General features: G+C 49.5%; 2 protein-coding genes and 1 long non-coding RNA gene across 3 annotated transcripts in view; 2 read left to right on the plus strand and 1 right to left on the minus strand.

Moving 5' to 3' along the window:
- The window catches only part of LOC149354150 (uncharacterized), a 110,420-nt gene that overhangs the window by 90,988 nt on the left and 1,273 nt on the right, over positions 1–18,159 (plus strand). The gene's annotated exons all lie outside the window — the stretch shown is intronic.
- LOC149354153 (uncharacterized) lies at positions 437–18,093 on the minus strand. Its single transcript, XR_016291193.1, has 2 exons — positions 17,795–18,093; positions 437–1,494 (listed from the first exon to the last, which is right to left on the minus strand). It is a non-coding gene; the product is annotated as an uncharacterized LOC149354153 (long non-coding RNA).
- LOC149354154 (uncharacterized) lies at positions 12,535–14,671 on the plus strand. Its single transcript, XM_089577465.1, has 2 exons — positions 12,535–12,570; positions 12,650–14,671. Exon 2 carries the CDS (start codon positions 12,677–12,679, stop codon positions 13,625–13,627), a length of 951 nt encoding a protein of 316 aa, XP_089433591.1. The 5' UTR covers positions 12,535–12,570; positions 12,650–12,676; the 3' UTR covers positions 13,628–14,671.

Consider the following 18,159-nt stretch of genomic DNA (forward strand, 5'->3'; position numbering starts at 1 on the left):
TACGATCATCGGCCAACGTGCCATCGTTATTCGTCGCCATCGATGAACGTCCGACCAGACCAAACCGGCCATTCCGAACGACGATCCAGGAGGAGAAACTTAACTGGTGCCGTAACCAGGATGATCAGAGTTTCAAGTTAACTACGGTACACGCAGGCCACCTTATGCGCGTGTCTTTTGTGGAAGCGCCGCGTAATTTTTCACGATTCTTTTTTTCCATTCTTCACCTTACGGGCGCCGGCGGCGGCGAGAGCACGATCTCGAGAGTGGAGGCAGTAACAAACTGTCGCTGTAAAAGCACAGCACACCACCGGTGGGGACACAGGCCCACGCACAAGGTGCGCATCAAATACACGCACAAGGGCAGTGAGAGGTGTTTATTGAAAGAAACCTGCGCTTCATGTCAGCGAAGGAGCGCTTCGTGCTTTCTGGCGAGACGAGGCGGCTGGCTCTGTCATTTCTTCCTTGTTTTCTCGACTGTCTCTGTCCTCTCAGAAACGGTGGGTCATGTAGGTTTAACGCTGATAACGCCACAATTCACCTTGGCCTTCCAGCATGTTTTCGAAGTCTCGAAGGGTATGATAGAGGTCTTCACCAGAGTCAGACTCTTGCATTAGCTCTAAAGAGTGCTGTTCCGTCGTTTCATCGAGCTCCGTCTCAACCTTTACGATGGCGTCGTCCCAGTAGGGGGCCATCGGTGGGGAGGCGGCCGTGGGCACTGCGCCCCCGGTAGCTCCGATGCCAACCCCGTGAACACTGGCTGCGTTGCCCCCGTTGCTGTTGGTGGTGGTGGTCGTGGATACTACGAAATATTCTCGGGAGAGGATACTGGTGCCAACATATGTTGGCCAGTTAGTGGCATCAATCTTGGGGACCAGGGGAAAGGAGAGGGGAAGGAGGGGGAAGTTGGTCGCCGCCGCGTCGGGTGAGGTCCATGACCTTGCGAGGGAGGATCTTGAAGTCGCACCGCCGCCGCCGCAACAACAGCTCAGGGGGGAGCCTCGGCGCACTGGGAATGTGTGCAAGCACCGGGCTGGGGGAAGGAGCCTAGGCGCACTGGGAGTGTGTGTGTGCAAACGCCAGGCAGGGGAAGGGGGAAGAGCCACGATGCACTGGAGGTGTGTGCAAGCATCTGGCTAGGAGAAGTCGATCTTCTAGACCTCCATGTGGCTGTGAGGCGCCGTGGGAGGTGCCGGATGTCTAGGAGGTTCCAGGTCCTAGGGGCTGCAGGTCCAGGGATCCGCAGGCCTCGAGGAGGGTGTCCAGGCCGGTCTCCTTGATGCAGGCTAGCAGGACACGGTGGGAGGCGCCGAATGTCCCAGAGGTCACAGGTCCATAGTGGCTGTGGGCCGAGGCATCCGCAGGCCTAGAGGAGGTTGTCCAGGCCGGTCTTCTTCAGGTAGGCCAGCAGGACGCGGCAGGCGCACAGTTGGTTTCTGGCCGGGAACAGCAGCTGGTCCTCCGTGTCTGCTGGAAGGCTGAGGGCTCGGTAACCTGCAAAGAGGCGGCAGCGATGCGGGTCAAATGTTGGGCACGCACGCAACAAGTGTCCCAGGGTGCCCGCATCACCGCACGTTGGACAGGCAGGGGAGGGGGCTATGCCAACGACAAACTTCCGCGTCGGCGTCCAGGAAAGCTGTTGGTGGCTCCTTCCACTGTGGTGGCAGAGGGCCTGGTGTCGGTGTCGCCGTTAGTGGCGGCCGTGTTGGTGCCAATGGCGGGGGCGGAGGAACGTAGCTGTGGCCCCTCTGGAACCGCCCGCTCCTGGGGGGCCTGCGGCTCCTGGGTGGCCTGCGCGTCCGATCGTTGCGGGGGCGCAGATGAGGGCAGAGCCGGCTCATTACCCTGAGCGCACCCGGCTGGTCCTCGGTGGTCCTGCATCGCAGCCGTTTTGGGCACCCTGGATGCAGCTTTCGCTGGGTTCGTGTTAGAGCTTGGCGGTGCACGTGGCAGGGCCCGAGGGCGAACGCGCGGTCTACCGGGCCGCCACCGGAAGCCGACAAAAAGGGGTGTTACCTGCATCGGTAAGAGTGCCGGAGGAGTTTTACGCACAAAATCTTCGGCCAGAAAGGCTAGTTTGAGTGAAAAGCTTTGTTTTCCAGGTTCGTTGATCAAATCATGCGCCGCGACCTGCGTGATAGGCAGACGTCCGGAGAGCTAATTAACAACGAAAGAAACGACCCCAGGGCCGGACTCAAGTTCCTGTTATTTTCTTCCGGAAGAATTGCTTCTATTCTTTCTAAGCGCAATGGAGGCTGTTATAAAAGCCGGACCATAATACTTTTCGGAGCCCGGCGTAGCGACGATGCAATATATTTCTTGCCTGCCGGTCTGGGTGACGAAGAGGAAGATGTCCAGGTAGGCGGATCAAAGAAAAGAAAAAATAGCGAGATTTTTAAAAGTTTTTTGCACTGGTCTTTAAGTTCGTATTACGTCCAAGCGCACCCGATGTTCAATAGGGTCTTAGCAGCAAGACTTGGTTACCTCTCCTGGACACAAAGTTTTAGTTTGCGTAAACTTGAAAGCGGAAGAGAACTGCCACTGGGCTTCTTCGATTTACCAAACTCGGGCAGCCCCCTGGCTGCCAAAAAATTCGCTTCTGACAGGAAGTCGCCTAGGGTCACATGGGCTGGTGGCTGGCTGAAGATACCGCTCTGTATACCTCGCTAATACCTCTGCTGAGACGTTGAGCGTAAGCTGAACTTCTGCCAGCGTGTAATGTGGTTTTGCTTGGACGAGAAGAGTTCGCAAGAGTTGCCGTGCGCGAACCGTGCGCAGTCGCCTGTTCATATTATCGCAGACCGACAAACAGACACGAGGGACTCGGCGTAGACTTGACACATTTGGAAAGAGCGATTGCTTTCGTTGCTTTTTTTTTTATTTGTGAGCTAATGTGGGACGTTTTTCCAAAGGGATAGAAGTAGCTGTCCACGTGAGGATCCTGAGTTCACATGTGTTTTCTTTCTTTGCCTAGTTAAGAAATTATTAGACACAAAACACAGCTTGTCAAGGCGCAAATGTAACCACCCTAGCTGGTGCAGGAAGAAGGATAGTCATCGCCAACTGCATGACCGTGCTTTTTTAGAGAAGTAAAGCAGACTAATGTGAATGCTGTGCACAAACTCTACTTTATTTCTCTAATTCTCTAAAAGCGTTGGCAGCGCTGGCAGCTTGGAATGGGTACCACAAGCACTGCTACATATCGCCAGCGGACGTTGCGTTTGCACAGAACATCCCGTGCCCTTCGCACGTTTCGTTTCGGTTTTGTGCGGGAAAAAGCTCCGGAAACATGTATACTACACCCGGAAATTCAGCACGCGGGCTTGTTTCAACTGGAAGTCGCTTGCTATCGCGGGAGTTTGCTATTGCGTCCATCGATATCACGCATGTTTTCTTCGCGTGCCGCATTCACACTGCCGTTTGGAGTCCGCATGCATCGAAGATTCGATGATTCTCCATTGAAAAAAAACCTTTGCTCAGAATTTCTGAATATAGGATATGTGTTTTTGTGTGCACTGGGTTTTTCAGCGCACGATTTCAAAAAATTTAGGGGGGCACTTTGTTGACCTAAAGTGCAGTGAGGCGAAAGCCTTAAGCGCGGTGTTGCTGCTTGTGTCACTAATGTGTGCTTAAGCCCACATTTGTTTGTGAATCTTAAATTCTGGAGACGCTGGAGGGCGTTTGGGAGGAATCCGTCTGATTCGACGCCTTTCTGCACTCTGCAGTGTCCTAGACAAGGAGAACTACATATGCGTTGGCAGGAAGTAGCCAACGCATATGTAGCCAAGTAACCCCTATAAACCAAACAAAACCAACTAAAGAAGGTAATCTAAGGAGCGAACCCTGAGATGCGCTGAGCTGCAGTTATTTAGAACAGCACAATAGTTATCAAGCTAGTATTCTATGCTTTAATAATTACCTGTTTCTTCAGCACCCTCCGGTGGTTTGGCCCAATGGTGCTCGAGTTCGGAGCCACGCACAAGAATTGCCATATTAGTATTTATTTATTTATTTATTTATTTATTTATTTATTTCAGAGGTACTGCCAGCCTTCGCAGAAGGCCTTTGGCAGGAGTGAGCATACATTGTGAAGAAAAAAAAGCGCGACAAGACATGATAATGATAACAGTGGCGTCATCCACCTGCTTGAGCAGATTAACACAGAGAAGAAAAGAAAAAACTACGAAGAAAAACTCGTTCTCGAAAGCCGTGTAGTGCTAGAAAATCTGGCAATTTTTTTTACACAAAACCTAAACGAAGCGCACGAAAAGCACCTGATGTTCAGTGTAAGGCATTTTACGCTAGTGATAATGTTGCAGCGCTGACGGCACCCAAATGATAGTAATTTAAAAGCGCCAAAAACTGCACACACAAGAGAGGAGAACGCCTTTAAATTACAATGGTCAGTTACCAAATTGCCAAAAAAGTTCTCTTAGGCACCCAATTCAGTCTGCCTCCGCTATTGATACCTAGGTATGCACATTAGTTTCTTTATCGATTTATTAATTTGTATTCAAGCCGTTGGCGACGACAATCTTTTTCACTGCACCAAAGGACAACCAAAAAGAACATGAATGCCGTGATACCGCATCTCAGGCGTTTCCTGAGCACTTCATGGGCTCGATGTCAGTTTAAAAAATCCCATTTCCTCGCGTTTTAGTGCTTCAGAGAACGGATTTTTCTTCGTTTTATAAACTGACATCCATCACATCGTCTTGTCCGTGGCTACGCACTCGCCAGTAGCCCTTACCACCAGTGGGTGCTAATTTAAACCTAGAAAATATTATTTGGCTAATAACCACGAATTTCTAAATAACTGACGCTTGCCAACTATCACAATTTCTTTCTGACAATATTTTCTTTTTGGACCACCTGTGTGTTTTTGGAAAACACAAGACAGCATTGAAGCAGTGATGTTAGAGAGCACTGTCAAGTTTGACGAGGTTGCCGCCAGGTGATGCACAGGGGGTTGTCTGAACAAGAGACGTGGCTTCAAGTCCTGCACCTCCTCCGGCCCGAAGGCTGCAAAGCAGCTGCATGAGAGGGGGGCATCCAGACACCACGTCGACCTCTGCTTCTAGGGTCTGGCGGGCATTCTGCAGCATGCCGTAAATCCTGAGGTTCTCTTCCATGGCAGCCATATAGGTCTTCTCCGAGGTCTTAAGGGAGCGCTGGAACCTTTCGTTCAGCGATCGCAGCTCCTCCTCCTTCAGCAGCAGTTCTTTGCGCAGCAGCACTACATCCAGCTGCAGCTCCAGGTTGACGCATATGGCATCCCTCAGAGAGAAGCGGCCGCCTCTTGCTAGTTCCTCCTCCATGTGACGCATATGCTCTTCCTGGAGGGCTGAGAGCCTCCGGTGCTCCGCTTTCATCCTTCCGAGTATCTCGAGGAGGCGATCGATATACCTTTCATATGTACGCTCCACCAAGTCGATATTGTCCTCAAGGCGCCGCGCCAGTTCGTAAGCCTCTTCCCTCTGCCGACGCAGCATCACTTTCTCCTGGCCACACCGCGTATTCTCTTCGCATACCGGGTCAAGGTTGTGCTCCATTTCTCCACTGTCTTTGTGGTCGGTGCGCCGACGTCCCTGGACGTGTTCCTTTCTTTCAGCCAATTTATCCCCGAGCTCGTTGCTACCACTGACGGCTAAGGGACGGTCTCTACCGTCACTATTGTCAACTGCAACCCAAGAGGTCCCACCTGGCTGCAGAACGTCATGGCTACAATCCAGCTCGCTGTCTTCACTTTCAATGGAGGCGGCTGCGTCCAGCATTGGCGGCGGTTCAGCGACTGTGACGTGGTCCTTGCGCGGTGGGGAGGCGGCTGGGGGCGAATGGTCATCGCCCAATCCTTCACCGCTGTCCATGATTTCGGACAAGAGTTCGGACTAAAGCTGCAATTGCGACGCACCAAAGAGAGCATTAGTTTTGAGGAAGGCTTGGAAATTTATTGCATGCTGTGTCAGGGCTTACCGGCTGCACTTGAGCTAAGCTTCCACCAAGGGCACCTGGAACACCAGCTGGAACACGAGCTGAGGGAGGAGCAGCTTTTCCAGCGGGGTACAAGCGATGCGCTCTGAAAATGTTTGAGCAAAGAGACTTCAAGCAAAGACAAATGACATTCCTGGCCCCTAAGTACTGGGTATGCATATTTCGCTTGTGAGTAGTTAATAGTGGTGTGTTTTGGGCCTTATCTTGCTTAATAAGGCTCTCACTATCTGAAACTGTATCTGCGGCTTCGTGAGCGAAATCAGAGAAGAAATGCTCGCGCTAGAAATGAATGAGGTGCCCCACCTGTCAAGAGCTGGGGATAGCCGCTGTCTTGGGGTTTCGGGCTGCCGCCACAGATGGTCGACTTGAGCACGCAGGAATTGCTCGTGGTGTCAGAAGTCCTCTTGATGGCCCTCAGTTATTCAGCACCAGGAAGCCACCTTGAAAGGACCGGTAAATAGAAGATCCCAACAACGGTTAAAGCAACGTTGCGCTAACATCAGCGTTCGAGCACGCGCCTCACTACCGTCTTCGTTTTCTTCTCATTCCTGACTGCATGCTGCAAAATTCAATCTGGCGCTTAGCTGCAACCGGAGACCGCGAAGGCAATTATGTTGCTGAACTTCTGCTTTCAGAAGTAGGAGTTTCAATTCTTTTAACACTTATTAAAGGTACATAAAACTACTAAAAATGAAATGGAAATGAGGCTTCTCTGCCCACTTTCTTTCCCACCCCAAATCTTTTTTGAAGCGAAAGCTTTACTAGCCTAGAGGCGCTGATTTCGCTGTGTCTGCATGAATAACCTTAAACAGGAGGAGCGGAGCTGCGTAAATAACCACGTGATGTACCAGGTGCCTCGCAGCAGCTGCAGCCGCGTGCTCCGCCGTCGCCGCGGCCACTGCCCGCTGCCTATCCAGTGTCTCGCTATGGGCAAAGGAAGTCAACCGGAGTCGACGTCCTCGAGAGTGGGTACTCGCTGACGTCGGGCCGAGTCTGATCATCCGGTCGACATTGCCAACCGTGCGAGGCATTCAGCAATCGATGGGGAACGTAAACGCTCTAAACGGGCAGCCGAAACCGATGAAGAGCGGGAGCTTCAAAAGCAAAGGAAAGGCGCGTAACTGGCCCCCTACGACAGTGGACACCCGAGTCGCGCTTTAGGATGCGTGGTCGTAGTGACAAATGTGCGCAGCATGCTTTGGCATGCACAGTTTTGCGGCAGAAACGCAGCACTGAAGCTATAGGCCGTCGGCTTTCATTGTGTTCATTGGCGTTGGCGTGACAACGTTCTATAGACTCCGATGATTTGGTGGAACGGAAGGGCGCATAACTGGCTCCCTGGCTCAGTGGGTGCCTCAGTCAATCAAACGCGCTTTGAGGTACGTGGCGGGGGTGAGAGATATATGTGGGCTGAACGCATGAGCGCTGACAACTTTGTGGCAGACATGCGGCAGGCCGCAGCGTGCCTTCACGCTGGTTATGCAAGCGTGACTTTCGCTTATATAATCAGTGTTAGCTGAGCTAAGCAGCAGGCATTTTATTCTACAATATTGGTTGAACGGTGAGAACCTACATAAAGGAAAGAGACGACAGCATCGAGTGACGCGCTGCCTTCACAGTGGGTCCACTTAATTTTTGATGCAAACAAAGTTGCGTAGGACACTTAATACGTGTACTACATAAGTGCTCTCAATGCGAAGGCATCGTTTTTATTTCTTATTTACTTTTTATTTCTTCATTTTTTTTTGTTCTTCAATCTCCGTCTTCATTTCCAGACAACGCATAAATTATGTTCACCTTTGTCCTCCAAGAACCTACCCCGGTTTGTTGTCGGGTTGCGTGCGCGCCTTGCAACCTGAAAGTCCTGGGTTCCATTCCCCGCACCTTATGAAGAAACTTGATTTTAATTTGATATCACGGTGAGCTCATGAGGGATTTTTTTTACCACTGCTGCGGGCCAACGCCGACGCCGGTTTTCGTTGCCGACGAGCCATATGGGACGCCTCGAGAAACTGACGATAGAGTTTTCCGCCAACCAGTTGCTGCGCGTAGACCAGCGGTGAACGTCTGACCGACCAGCAGTTGGCGCAGGCAGTGTGCTGAACGAACTGGTCACGGACGGGGTCTTCTCGCTCCTAATGAATAGAACACAGCTGGATGGCACTGCTGTGTAAGATTTGACCGTCTTGGCTCGCTCTGTGCAGGTGATGCACTGTTACCTTCGCCCAGTTGTGCCTATTGCCAGCTTTTGCTAACAAACAGAGGGCTTGAAAATCAGCTTTCAGCTATGTTTTTACAGCAGCGAGTTTTGTTGCAGTGATCCAGATTTAGGCAGGAATGTAGGAGCCAGCGGTCAGCAAGCTCGCAGTAGCCATCTTGAACTGTAATCTTACAGATATTCTTGAATATCTTGCTTTACACAGTGTGTCTCACGTAACGTGAACCAAGGATGGCCTGCTTATCGCAGGTCATCGACCGCCAATTCAGACGGAGATTCTATTTAGCCATTACGTAGGCAAAAGAGAAAAGGAAAGCAGTGAACTCTGGTATTTCAAGGTAGATTTCATTTTTTTTTTTAACTTTTATCATTCTGCCGCTCGTCGAACTGATCGGCGGCGGCTAACAGGGCACGGTCAGCGCGCATCTTTCGTTCGATCAAAACACGGTTGGGAGAAACGGTGGTTGGGAGCGCTGCAGTACCACATGAGGGCAGAACGTTATGACAGCTAGTGGCGCCAATGTTTTATAGTGTTGCGGTTCACCAGGCTATATTGCCTCAACGTTGCTTCTCGACGTTGTTCCAACGATGACAGATAGTATGTTATCCTAGCCAATTTCTGAGCATGTGGCTGCAATGTTAGCAGACAGTGTCATCCTGACCAACTTATGGGCACGCTGCTGCAACGTTGGAGTATGTACCACAACACTATAAAACATTGGCGCCACTAGCTGTCATAACGTTCTGGCGACATTTCGTCCTAATATATGATTCAAAAGAGCGTGCGTGCCGCGATACAGCATCGCAGTCATTTCGAACTGGGTGCCTGTCCACTGCAGTACGTCACCAGCGGGAGCTACGTTTGCACGAACTTGGTTTCAGGTTCAAAAAATGACATTTCCTCCCGCTGCAGGACCTACCAACCATGGCAGGTGGCAGAGTGCAGGGAGGAAAATTCCCCTATCCACATTTGAGAGATAGAAGGGAGATGGAAAGAGAGAGGGTGGGAGGCAACGGTGGCTTCGAGACTTGGCAGGTTGCGGGGAAATGGGAGGAGAGCGTTGTCGGAAGGTTGTTGCCACGGGAAGAATCCGGAGGGCGGCTACTGTCGAAGTCGGATGCCATGACGAGGGCGGAGGAAAGCGCAGCCTCAGGGTGCTCCCACAGCATAATTTAGGACTATATGGCTGAACAAAAATTGCAAGAGCTTTTGCTGATTTATGCTATAAGCCGGTAACCCTAGATCTACAATTTTTTTTCTATCAGTGAAACAAACTCTTACGAAATACAGCGACACCTATGGCCGAAATTGCGAAACTGTTCGCTATTATCTCATCCTCTGTCACTATGCTCAAATCAATCATATACAGGGTGTTCACGTAACATGGACCAAGAATTTTAGAAAAGTGACTCACCTGAGCTGGGCGAAACCACCGGCGTAATGATTTCTGTCTTTTGCCACTCCACGGAGTATTTTTAAATCACGTAATTTACCTGACAATAGTTATGTAAATGTTATATTTTCATTTTAAGGTCACGTGCGTCTCTAAAGTTGTAGAGGGGGTTTAGGAAGAGCTCGTCCAGTTTTTCCTAACGACGTACTTCCTGCGTGGTCCTTTTTTTTCGGAAAGAGAGCCCGCAAAATATCAAAAAAGCCCCTGACTGCGCTCATGCGGTACTGCAGCGCTCCCAACCGTGTTTTGATCGAACGAAATATGCGCGCTGACCGTGCCCTGTTAGCCGCCGCCGATCAGTTCGACGAGCGGCAGAATGATAAAAGTTAAAAAAAATGGAATCTACCTTGAAATACCAGAGTTCACTGCTTTCCTTTTCTCTTTTGCCTACGTAATGGCTAAATAGAATCTCCGTCTGAATTGGCGGTCGATGACCTGCGATAAGCAGGCCATCCTTGGTTCACGTTACGTGAGACACACTGTGTAAAGCAAGATATTCAAGAATATCTGTAAGATTACAGTTCAAGATAGCTACTGCGAGCTTGCTGACCGCTGGCTCCTACATGCCTGCCTAAATCTGGATCACTGCAACAAAACTCGCTGCTGTAAAAACATAGCTGACAGCTGATTTTCAAGCCCTCTGTTTGTTAGCAAAAGCTGGCAATAGGCACAACTGGGCGAAGGTAACAGTGCATCACCTGCACAGAGCGAGCCAAGACGGTCAAATCTTACACAGCAGTGCCATCCAGCTGTGTTCTATTCATTAGGAGCGAGAAGACCCCGTCCGTGACCAGTTCGTTCAGCACACTGCCTGCGCCAACTGCTGGTCGGTCAGACGTTCACCGCTGGTCTACGCGCAGAAACTGGTTGGCGGAAGACTCTATCGTCAGTTTCTCGAGGCGTCCCATATGGCTCGTCGGCAACGAAAACCGGCGTCGGCGTTGGCCCGCAGCAGTGGTAAAAAAAATCCCTCATGAGCTCACCGTGATATCAAATTAAAATCAAGTTTCTTCATAAGGTGCGGGGAATGGAACCCAGGACTTTCAGGTTGCAAGGCGCGCACGCAACCCGACAACAAACCGGGGTAGGTTCTTGGAGGACAAAGGTGAACATAATTTATGCGTTGCCTGGAAAGGAAGAAGGAGATTGAAGAATAAATAAAAAATGAAGAAATAAAAAGTAAATAAGAAATAAAAACAATGCCTTCGCATTGAGAGCACTTATGTAGTACACGTATTAAGTGTCCTACGTAACTTTGTTTGCATCAAAATTTAAGTGGACCCACTGTGAAGGCAGCGCGTCACTCGATGCTGTCATCTCTTTCCTTTATGTAGGTTCTCACCGTTCAACCAATATTGTAGAATAAAATGCCTGCTGCTTAGCTCAGCTAACACTGATTATATAAGCGAAAGTCACGCTTGCATAACCAGCGTGAAGGCACGCTGCGGCCTGCCGCGTGTCTGCTACGACGCTGTCAGCGCTAGTGCGTTCAGCCCACATCACCCTCTCTTCAGCGCCAGGTACCTCAAAGCGCGTTTGAGCATTGACTGAGGCACGCACTGACTCAGGGAGCCAGTTATGCGCCATTCCTTTAGTTTAGAACGTTGTCACGCCAACAGAATGAATGAACAGAATGAACGCCAACGGCCTATACCTTCAGCGCTGCGTTTCTGCCGCAAAACTGTGAATGCCAACGCATGCTGCGCACATTTGTCACTACGACCACGCATCCTAAAGCGCCACTCGGGTGTCCACTATCGTAGGGGGCCAGTTACGCGCCTTTCCTTTGCTTTCGAAGCTCCCGCTCTTCATCGGTTTCGGCTGCCCGTTTAGAGCGTTTACGTTCCCCATCGATTGCTGAATGCCTCGCACGGTTGGCAATGTCGACCGGATGATCAGACTCGGCCCGACGTCTGCGAGTACCCACTCTCGAGGACGTCGACTCCGGCTGACTTGCTTCGTCCATAGCGAGAAACTGGATAGGCAGCGGCCGCGGCGACGGCGGAGCACGCGGCTGCAGCTGCTGCGAGGCACCTGGTACATCACGTGGTTATTTACGCAGCTCCGCTCCTCCTGTTTAAGGTTATTCACGCAGACACAGCGAAATCAGCGCCTCTAGGCTAGTAAAGCTTTCGCATCAAAAAAGATTTTGGGTGGGAAAGAAAGTGGGCAGAGAAGCCTCATTTCCATTTCATTATTAGTAGTTTTACATACCTTTAATAAGTGTTAAAATAATGGAAACTCCTACTTCTGAAAGCAGAAGTTCAGCAACATAATTGCCTTCGCGCTCTCCGGTTGCAGCTAAGCGCCAGATTGAATTTTGCAGCATGCAGTCAGGAATGAGAAGAAAACGAAGACGGTAGTGAGGCGCGTGCTCGAACGCTGATGTTAGCGCAACGTTGCTTTAACCGTTGTTGGGATCTTCTATTTACCGGTCCTTTCAAGGTGGCTTCCTGCTGCTGAATAACTGAGGGCCATCAAGAGGACTTCTAACACCACGAGCAGTTCCTGCGTGCTCAAGTCGACCATCTGTGGCGGCAGCCCGAAACCCCCAGACAGCGGCTACCCCCAGCTCTTGACAGGTGGGGCACCTCATTCATTTCTAGCGCGAGCATTTCTTCTCGGATTTTGCTCACGAAGCCGCAGATACAGTTTCAGATAGTGAGAGCCTTATTAAGCAAGATAAGGCCCCAAACACACCACTGTTAACTACTCACAAGCGAAATATGCATACCCAGTACTTTAAGGCCAGAAATGTCATTTGTCTTTGCGTGAATTAAGTCTCTTTGCTCAAACATTTTCAGAGCGCATCGCTTGTACCCCGCTGGAAAAGCTGCTCCTCCCTCAGCTCGTGTTCCAGCTGGTGTTCCAGGTGCCCTTGGTGGAAGGTTAGCTCAAGTGCAGCCGGTAAGCCCTGACACAGCATGCAATAAATTTCCAAGCCTTCCTCAAAACTAATGCTCTCTTTGGTGCGTCGCAATTGCAGCTTTGCTCTGAACTCTTCTCCGAAATCATGGACAGCGGTGAAGGATTAGGCGATGACCATTCGCCTCCAGCCACCTCCCCACCGCGCAAGGACCACGTCACAGTCGCTGAACCGCCGCCAATGCTGGACGCAGCCGCCGCCACTGAAAGTGGAGACAGCGAGCTGGATTGCAGCCATGACATTCTGCAGCCAGCTGAGACCTCTCGTGTTGCAGTTGACGATAGTGACGGTAGAGACCGTCCCTTGGCCGTCAGTGGTAGCAACGAGCTCGGGGAGAAACTGGCTGAAAGAAAGGAAAACGTCCAGGGACATCTGCGCACCAACCACAACGAGAATAAAGAAATGAAGCACAACCTTGACCCTGTATGCGAAGAGAATACGCGGTGTGGCCAGGAGAGAGTGAAGCTGCGTCGGCAGAGGGAAGAGGCTTACGAGCTGGCGCGGCGCCTTGAGGACCACGCCGACATGTTGGAGCATACATATCAGAGGAATATCGATGGCATCCTCGGGATGCTCGGAAAGGTGAAAGCGGAGCACCGGAGGATCTCAGCCCTCCAGGAAGAGCATATGCGTCACATGCAGGAGGAACTAGCAAGAGGCGACCGTTCCTCCCTGAGGGATGCCATTTGCGTCAACCTAGAGCTGAAGTCGGATGTAGAGCGTCTGCGCAAACGACTGCTGCTGAAGGAGGAGGAGCTGCGATCGCTGAACGAAAGGTTCCAGCGCTCCCTTAAGACCTCGGAGAAGACCTATATGGCTGCCATGGAAGAGAACCTCAGGATAAACGCCATGCTGCAGAATGCCCACGAGACCCTAGAAGCAGAGGTCGACGTGGTGTCTGGATGCCCCCCCCTCATGCAGCTGCTTTGCAGCCTTCGGGCCGGAGGCGGTGCAGGGCGTGAAGCCACGTCTCTTGTTCACACATCCCCCTGTCCATCACCTGGCGGCAACCTCGTCAATCTTGACAGTGCTCTATGACATCATTGCTTCAGTGCTGTGTTGTTTTGGGAGCGAAAGAGAGTCAATGGGCCGCAGTTTTCTTCCAGCCACCAGTCTTATGAGTTCCAACCGCTTGCTCAGCGCCTTAAGCTTACTGCTGATCCTTTCCTGTCAGCTGACACTTGTGGCCACTAATAAAGCCCCTTCGTAAATAGCAGAGAACTACCGTCCGAAATGTTTTCCTTTATAAGGCATGGTCAAGATTTATATCTATATTTTTTCAATGCTGAAGCGTAAATGCTTCTACCCTTTGTTGCTCTTGGCAGAAGCTTTAGGTGGGCCTCATAGCTTTGGGTAAGCACCAACACACAGTGTGTTTCAGCGAAATTTCGAAAGTTGACAAGAATGAGGTGGTCTAGAAACAAAATATTGTCAGAAAGAAACTGTTATCCTTGGCAAGCGTCGGTTACTTAGAAATTCGTGGTTATTAGCCAAATAATATTTGCTAACTTTAAATTAGCACGCACTGGTGGTAAGCATAGAGTTTCTTACTATTACCTAGAGGGAAAGCTGGCAACCCCTCTATGGGAGTTTGCATGGAGACCCCTCGAGACCTCTTCAGCTACCATTGGCGCTCAAAGCATCAAGGGGCGGTGAGCTACCGACTGCAGAACTACAAATTTTGGCCAAAAAATAATAGCAAAATAAAGCTGTTCGATAACTACAAATGTCCTACCATTCTATATCCTGCCTGTAAATTGCAACAAACGAGGAGAAAAGCACGTAAATGCAAAGTTTGCCCAAATTATGAGATGGCTAGCTTTCCTATTGGCCAAGTAATGAACACTACAAAAACTAATATTTCGTAATTAACAGGCGCATTTTCAAAAGTAAATATGTTTTCAAAAAATTTTGTTGCTTAGATACTTTAAGAAGTTTTTTAATGGCATTTCGGAAAAAAGAAACCTTTTATTGGCGTCGAGTGTCGTTGCATTGTTACTACTGTGGCTTTTGCACACTGCGTTTGCGCGAAAGTCGTCTTCGCGTTTTCGGAATTATACGTTTTAGTAATGACACTCCGTGTTCCCGAAAAAATACGACTGTCCCGCAACAAGTGGCTCACCACCCCACGATGCTTTGAGCGTCCATGGCGGCTGAAGTGCAGCGCCGCCAGCTTTCCCTCTAGGTAATAGTAAGAAACTCTATGGGTGGTAAGGGCTACTGGCGAGTGCGTAGCCACGGACAAGACGATGTGATGGATATCAGTTTGTAAAACGAAGAAAAATCCGTTCTCTGAAGCACTAAAACGCTAGGAAATGGGATATTTTAAACTGATATCGAGCCCATGAAGTGCTCAGGAAACGCCTGCGATGCGGTATCGCGGCATGCATGTTATTTTTCGTCGTCCTTTGGTGCAGTGAAAAAGGCTGTCGTCGCCAACGGCATGAATACCAATTAATCAATCGATAAACAAACTAATGTGCATACCATGGTATCAATAGCGGAAGCAGTCTGAATTGGGTGCCTAAGAGAACTTCTTTTTCGGCAAGTTGGTAACTTACCATTGTAATTTAATGGCGCTCTCCTCTCTTGTACGTGTAGTTTCTGGAGCCTTTAAATTACAATCATTTGGGTGCCATCAGCGCTGGAACATTATCACTAGCGTTAGCTGCGTTACTCTGAACATCAGGGGCTTTTCGTGCACTTCGTTTCGGTTTTGTGTAAAAAAAAAAATTGCCAGATTTTCTAGTACTGCACGGCTTTAGAGAACGAGTTTTTCTTCGTCGCAAACACTAATATGGCAAGACTTGTGCGTGGCTCCGATCTCGAGCACCACTGGGCCAAACCACCGCAGGGTGCTAAAGTAACAAATAATTAATATAGTATAGAATATTAGCTTGACAACTAATGTGCTGTTCTAAATAACTGCATCCCAGCGCATCTCAGGGTTTGCTCCTTAAATTACCTTCTTTGGTTGGTTTTGTTTGGTTGATAGGGGTTTAACGTCCCAAAGCTACCCAGGCCATGAGGGACGCCGTAGTGAAGAGTTCCGGAAATTTCGACCACCCGGGGTTCCTTAACGTGCACTGACATCGCACAGTACACGGGTCTCCAGAATTTCGCCTCCGTCGAAATTTCACCACCGCGGCAGGGATCGAACCCGCTTCTTTTGGGTCAGCAGCCGAGCGCCATAACCACTGAGCCACCGCGCGAGGCCCAAATTACCTTCTTTTCATTTAGAACACCACATCTTAAAAACTTGAAATTGTTGAAACACATATGCTATATTCAAAAATTCTGGTTGCGATAGCAAGCAACTTCCCGTTTAAAAAGCCCGCGTGCTTAATTTCCGGGTGTAGTATACATGTTTCCGGAGCTTTTTCCCGCACAAAGCGGAAACGAAGCGTTCGAAGGGCACGGGATGTTCTGTGCAAACGCAGCGTCCGCTGGCGATGTGTAGCAGTCAGTGCCTGTGGCACCCATTTCGAGCTGACGGCGCTGCCGGCGCTTTTTTGGAGAAATAAAGCAGAATCATGAGCACAGATTCACATTAGTCTGCTTTATTTCTCTAAAAAAGCACGGTCATGCAGTTCGCGATGACTATCCTCGCAACTTTCACGACCTATTGGGGGCGCCACCGCAATACCAATATGGCTGCGAAACGGTGGTCATGCGATGGTAAGGTAGGCAGGGTAGCTGTGGCCCGAGAGAAAACGCGGTGGCTGTGAAGGCAGCAGAGACAGGCAGTCGTCGTATTTGGTGTGAAGTGTGTCATTTACAGATGGCTTTCCCATTTTCGAACTCGTTATCTCTGGGGCTTGATTATCACCTTCATTCCGAAGGTCATGACTGCGGACGGGCAGGCGCTTAGAAGGAACGGCCGTCTTCTTGAGGCGCCTTTTGGATGGATTCCATGTGCCTGTTAACAGAAGGTGTATCAATGGCATACTCTTTGTCCGAGAAATGGAAATACGCGGATTCACTAATTATGCCGGAAGACCACACATTTTTGCTCGCGTAACATGCTAGGATCGCGCTCCATGTGACAGCGCCAAACGTCTTTGCCACCGCGCATCAGTTTTTTTTTTTTCAGATATGCACAAGAATTATAGAATTAACCGCGACGTCAGCACAAAGGCCGCCAACCAAAAAAAATAAACGCTTCTCCGTTTCCAATACTAGAGTTCAGTACACCAACCTGTGTTATGCACAGCGTTCGCTGAGTGTTCGTCGTTGCTGAAGCGCTTTCAGAACACGCCAAAAATAAACACAAGTGTACGCTCAAGCAGATCTTAAAACGTATTCTTCAAACGATACGTTGCAGCTGGTCACGTTCTTAGTATACAGAGTCGATCACACTTCTATAGAGCGCTCGAGATGTGTTTTGCAGAGGAAATAAAGTGCAATTCCGAAGCAGTCCCTGAGTTTTTATTTTATTTATTTATTTGTACATACTATCGGTCCAACCTGGACCAAGATAGGAGTGGACACAACATCAAACTTGTGGCATACGCAGACCAGCAGGAGCAAGATGAAGTCAATACAGTAGAAACAATAAAACAGTGTTAATAAAGTACAGTCATAAAATACAGGTGAAAATGCCTGGTAATAAAAGATTCCCTTTATATACTTTATTGCCTTATATGTTCAGCAAGAGGGACGGAAAATTGTTCTTGAGATTGTGCATTTACAACTTTATTTGGCAGCCCATTACATTCGAGCGCTGTTACAGGAAAAAAGGAATATCTTAAACAGTCCTTGCGAAATTTCTCTACTTGGACATGTATACTATGTTTATTACTGCTTATGCGTGTTCTTGTTTCGTTTATGTATCGCTCTTTTCTCACATGCACTAAACTATTAATGACACAATAAAAAAGGTTTATTCTTTTTTCTTTTCGCCTCTGAGAAAGGAAATGCAAATCAGCTTTCGCATAAAGGGGTGTCACAGAGTCCAGCCTTCGGTAACCGTAAGGCCCGTCTCTGTTACTGCTATACTGTGACATTTGAGCCCACGGACAGGAGAATGCACTTCATAACTATCTTCGCCATGCTTTACAGCTCTTAGCGAAGTATCTTTAATAAAATTTGAGTTTATTTGCCCCGTAGCAACACGCTCGAGCGCTCTGTACAAGTATCATCGACTCTGTACGTCGTTCCTGAAGTACGGTTTCCGTTAGAAAGGCCGCAAAAAAGCTCACGTACCTATTGTGCCCCAGAAGATGTCAACCAGCACGAAATGTTCACTGCATACTGTCATTGCTTCAGTGACGTCGCCCATGTCTTCCGCCTACGCCAGTCCGAAGGAAACGCGTTAAAGCTTATCTTGCCCCTCACAGCACGATTCGTGCACCGAGGTACCGAGCACATCCGGTTGCTGTTGTATGTAGTTTTGCTCATTTTTACACAATATTACAGGTGCTAGAGCAAAGAAACAAGAAGCACAAAACGCGGCCAACAGCACGAAAGCCCCGAGCTCTCAGGAGTCAGTTCCCGCAGTCAACACACAGCGTTGATCACCGGCTCAACGTTTCGAGCGATCGCCGCGGGGCGGCGACACCATCTGTGAA

Source organism: Amblyomma mixtum, chromosome 3 (genome assembly GCF_055824585.1).
Source record: "Amblyomma mixtum isolate Tamu chromosome 3, ASM5582458v1, whole genome shotgun sequence".
Classification (NCBI taxonomy): Eukaryota; Metazoa; Arthropoda; class Arachnida; order Ixodida; family Ixodidae; genus Amblyomma; species Amblyomma mixtum.

What these genes read in the sequence shown, in the direction of transcription:
- LOC149354154 (XM_089577465.1), top strand. Translation starts at nt 12,677, where the DNA reads ATGGACAGCGGTGAAGGATTAGGCGATGACCATTCGCCTCCAGCCACC.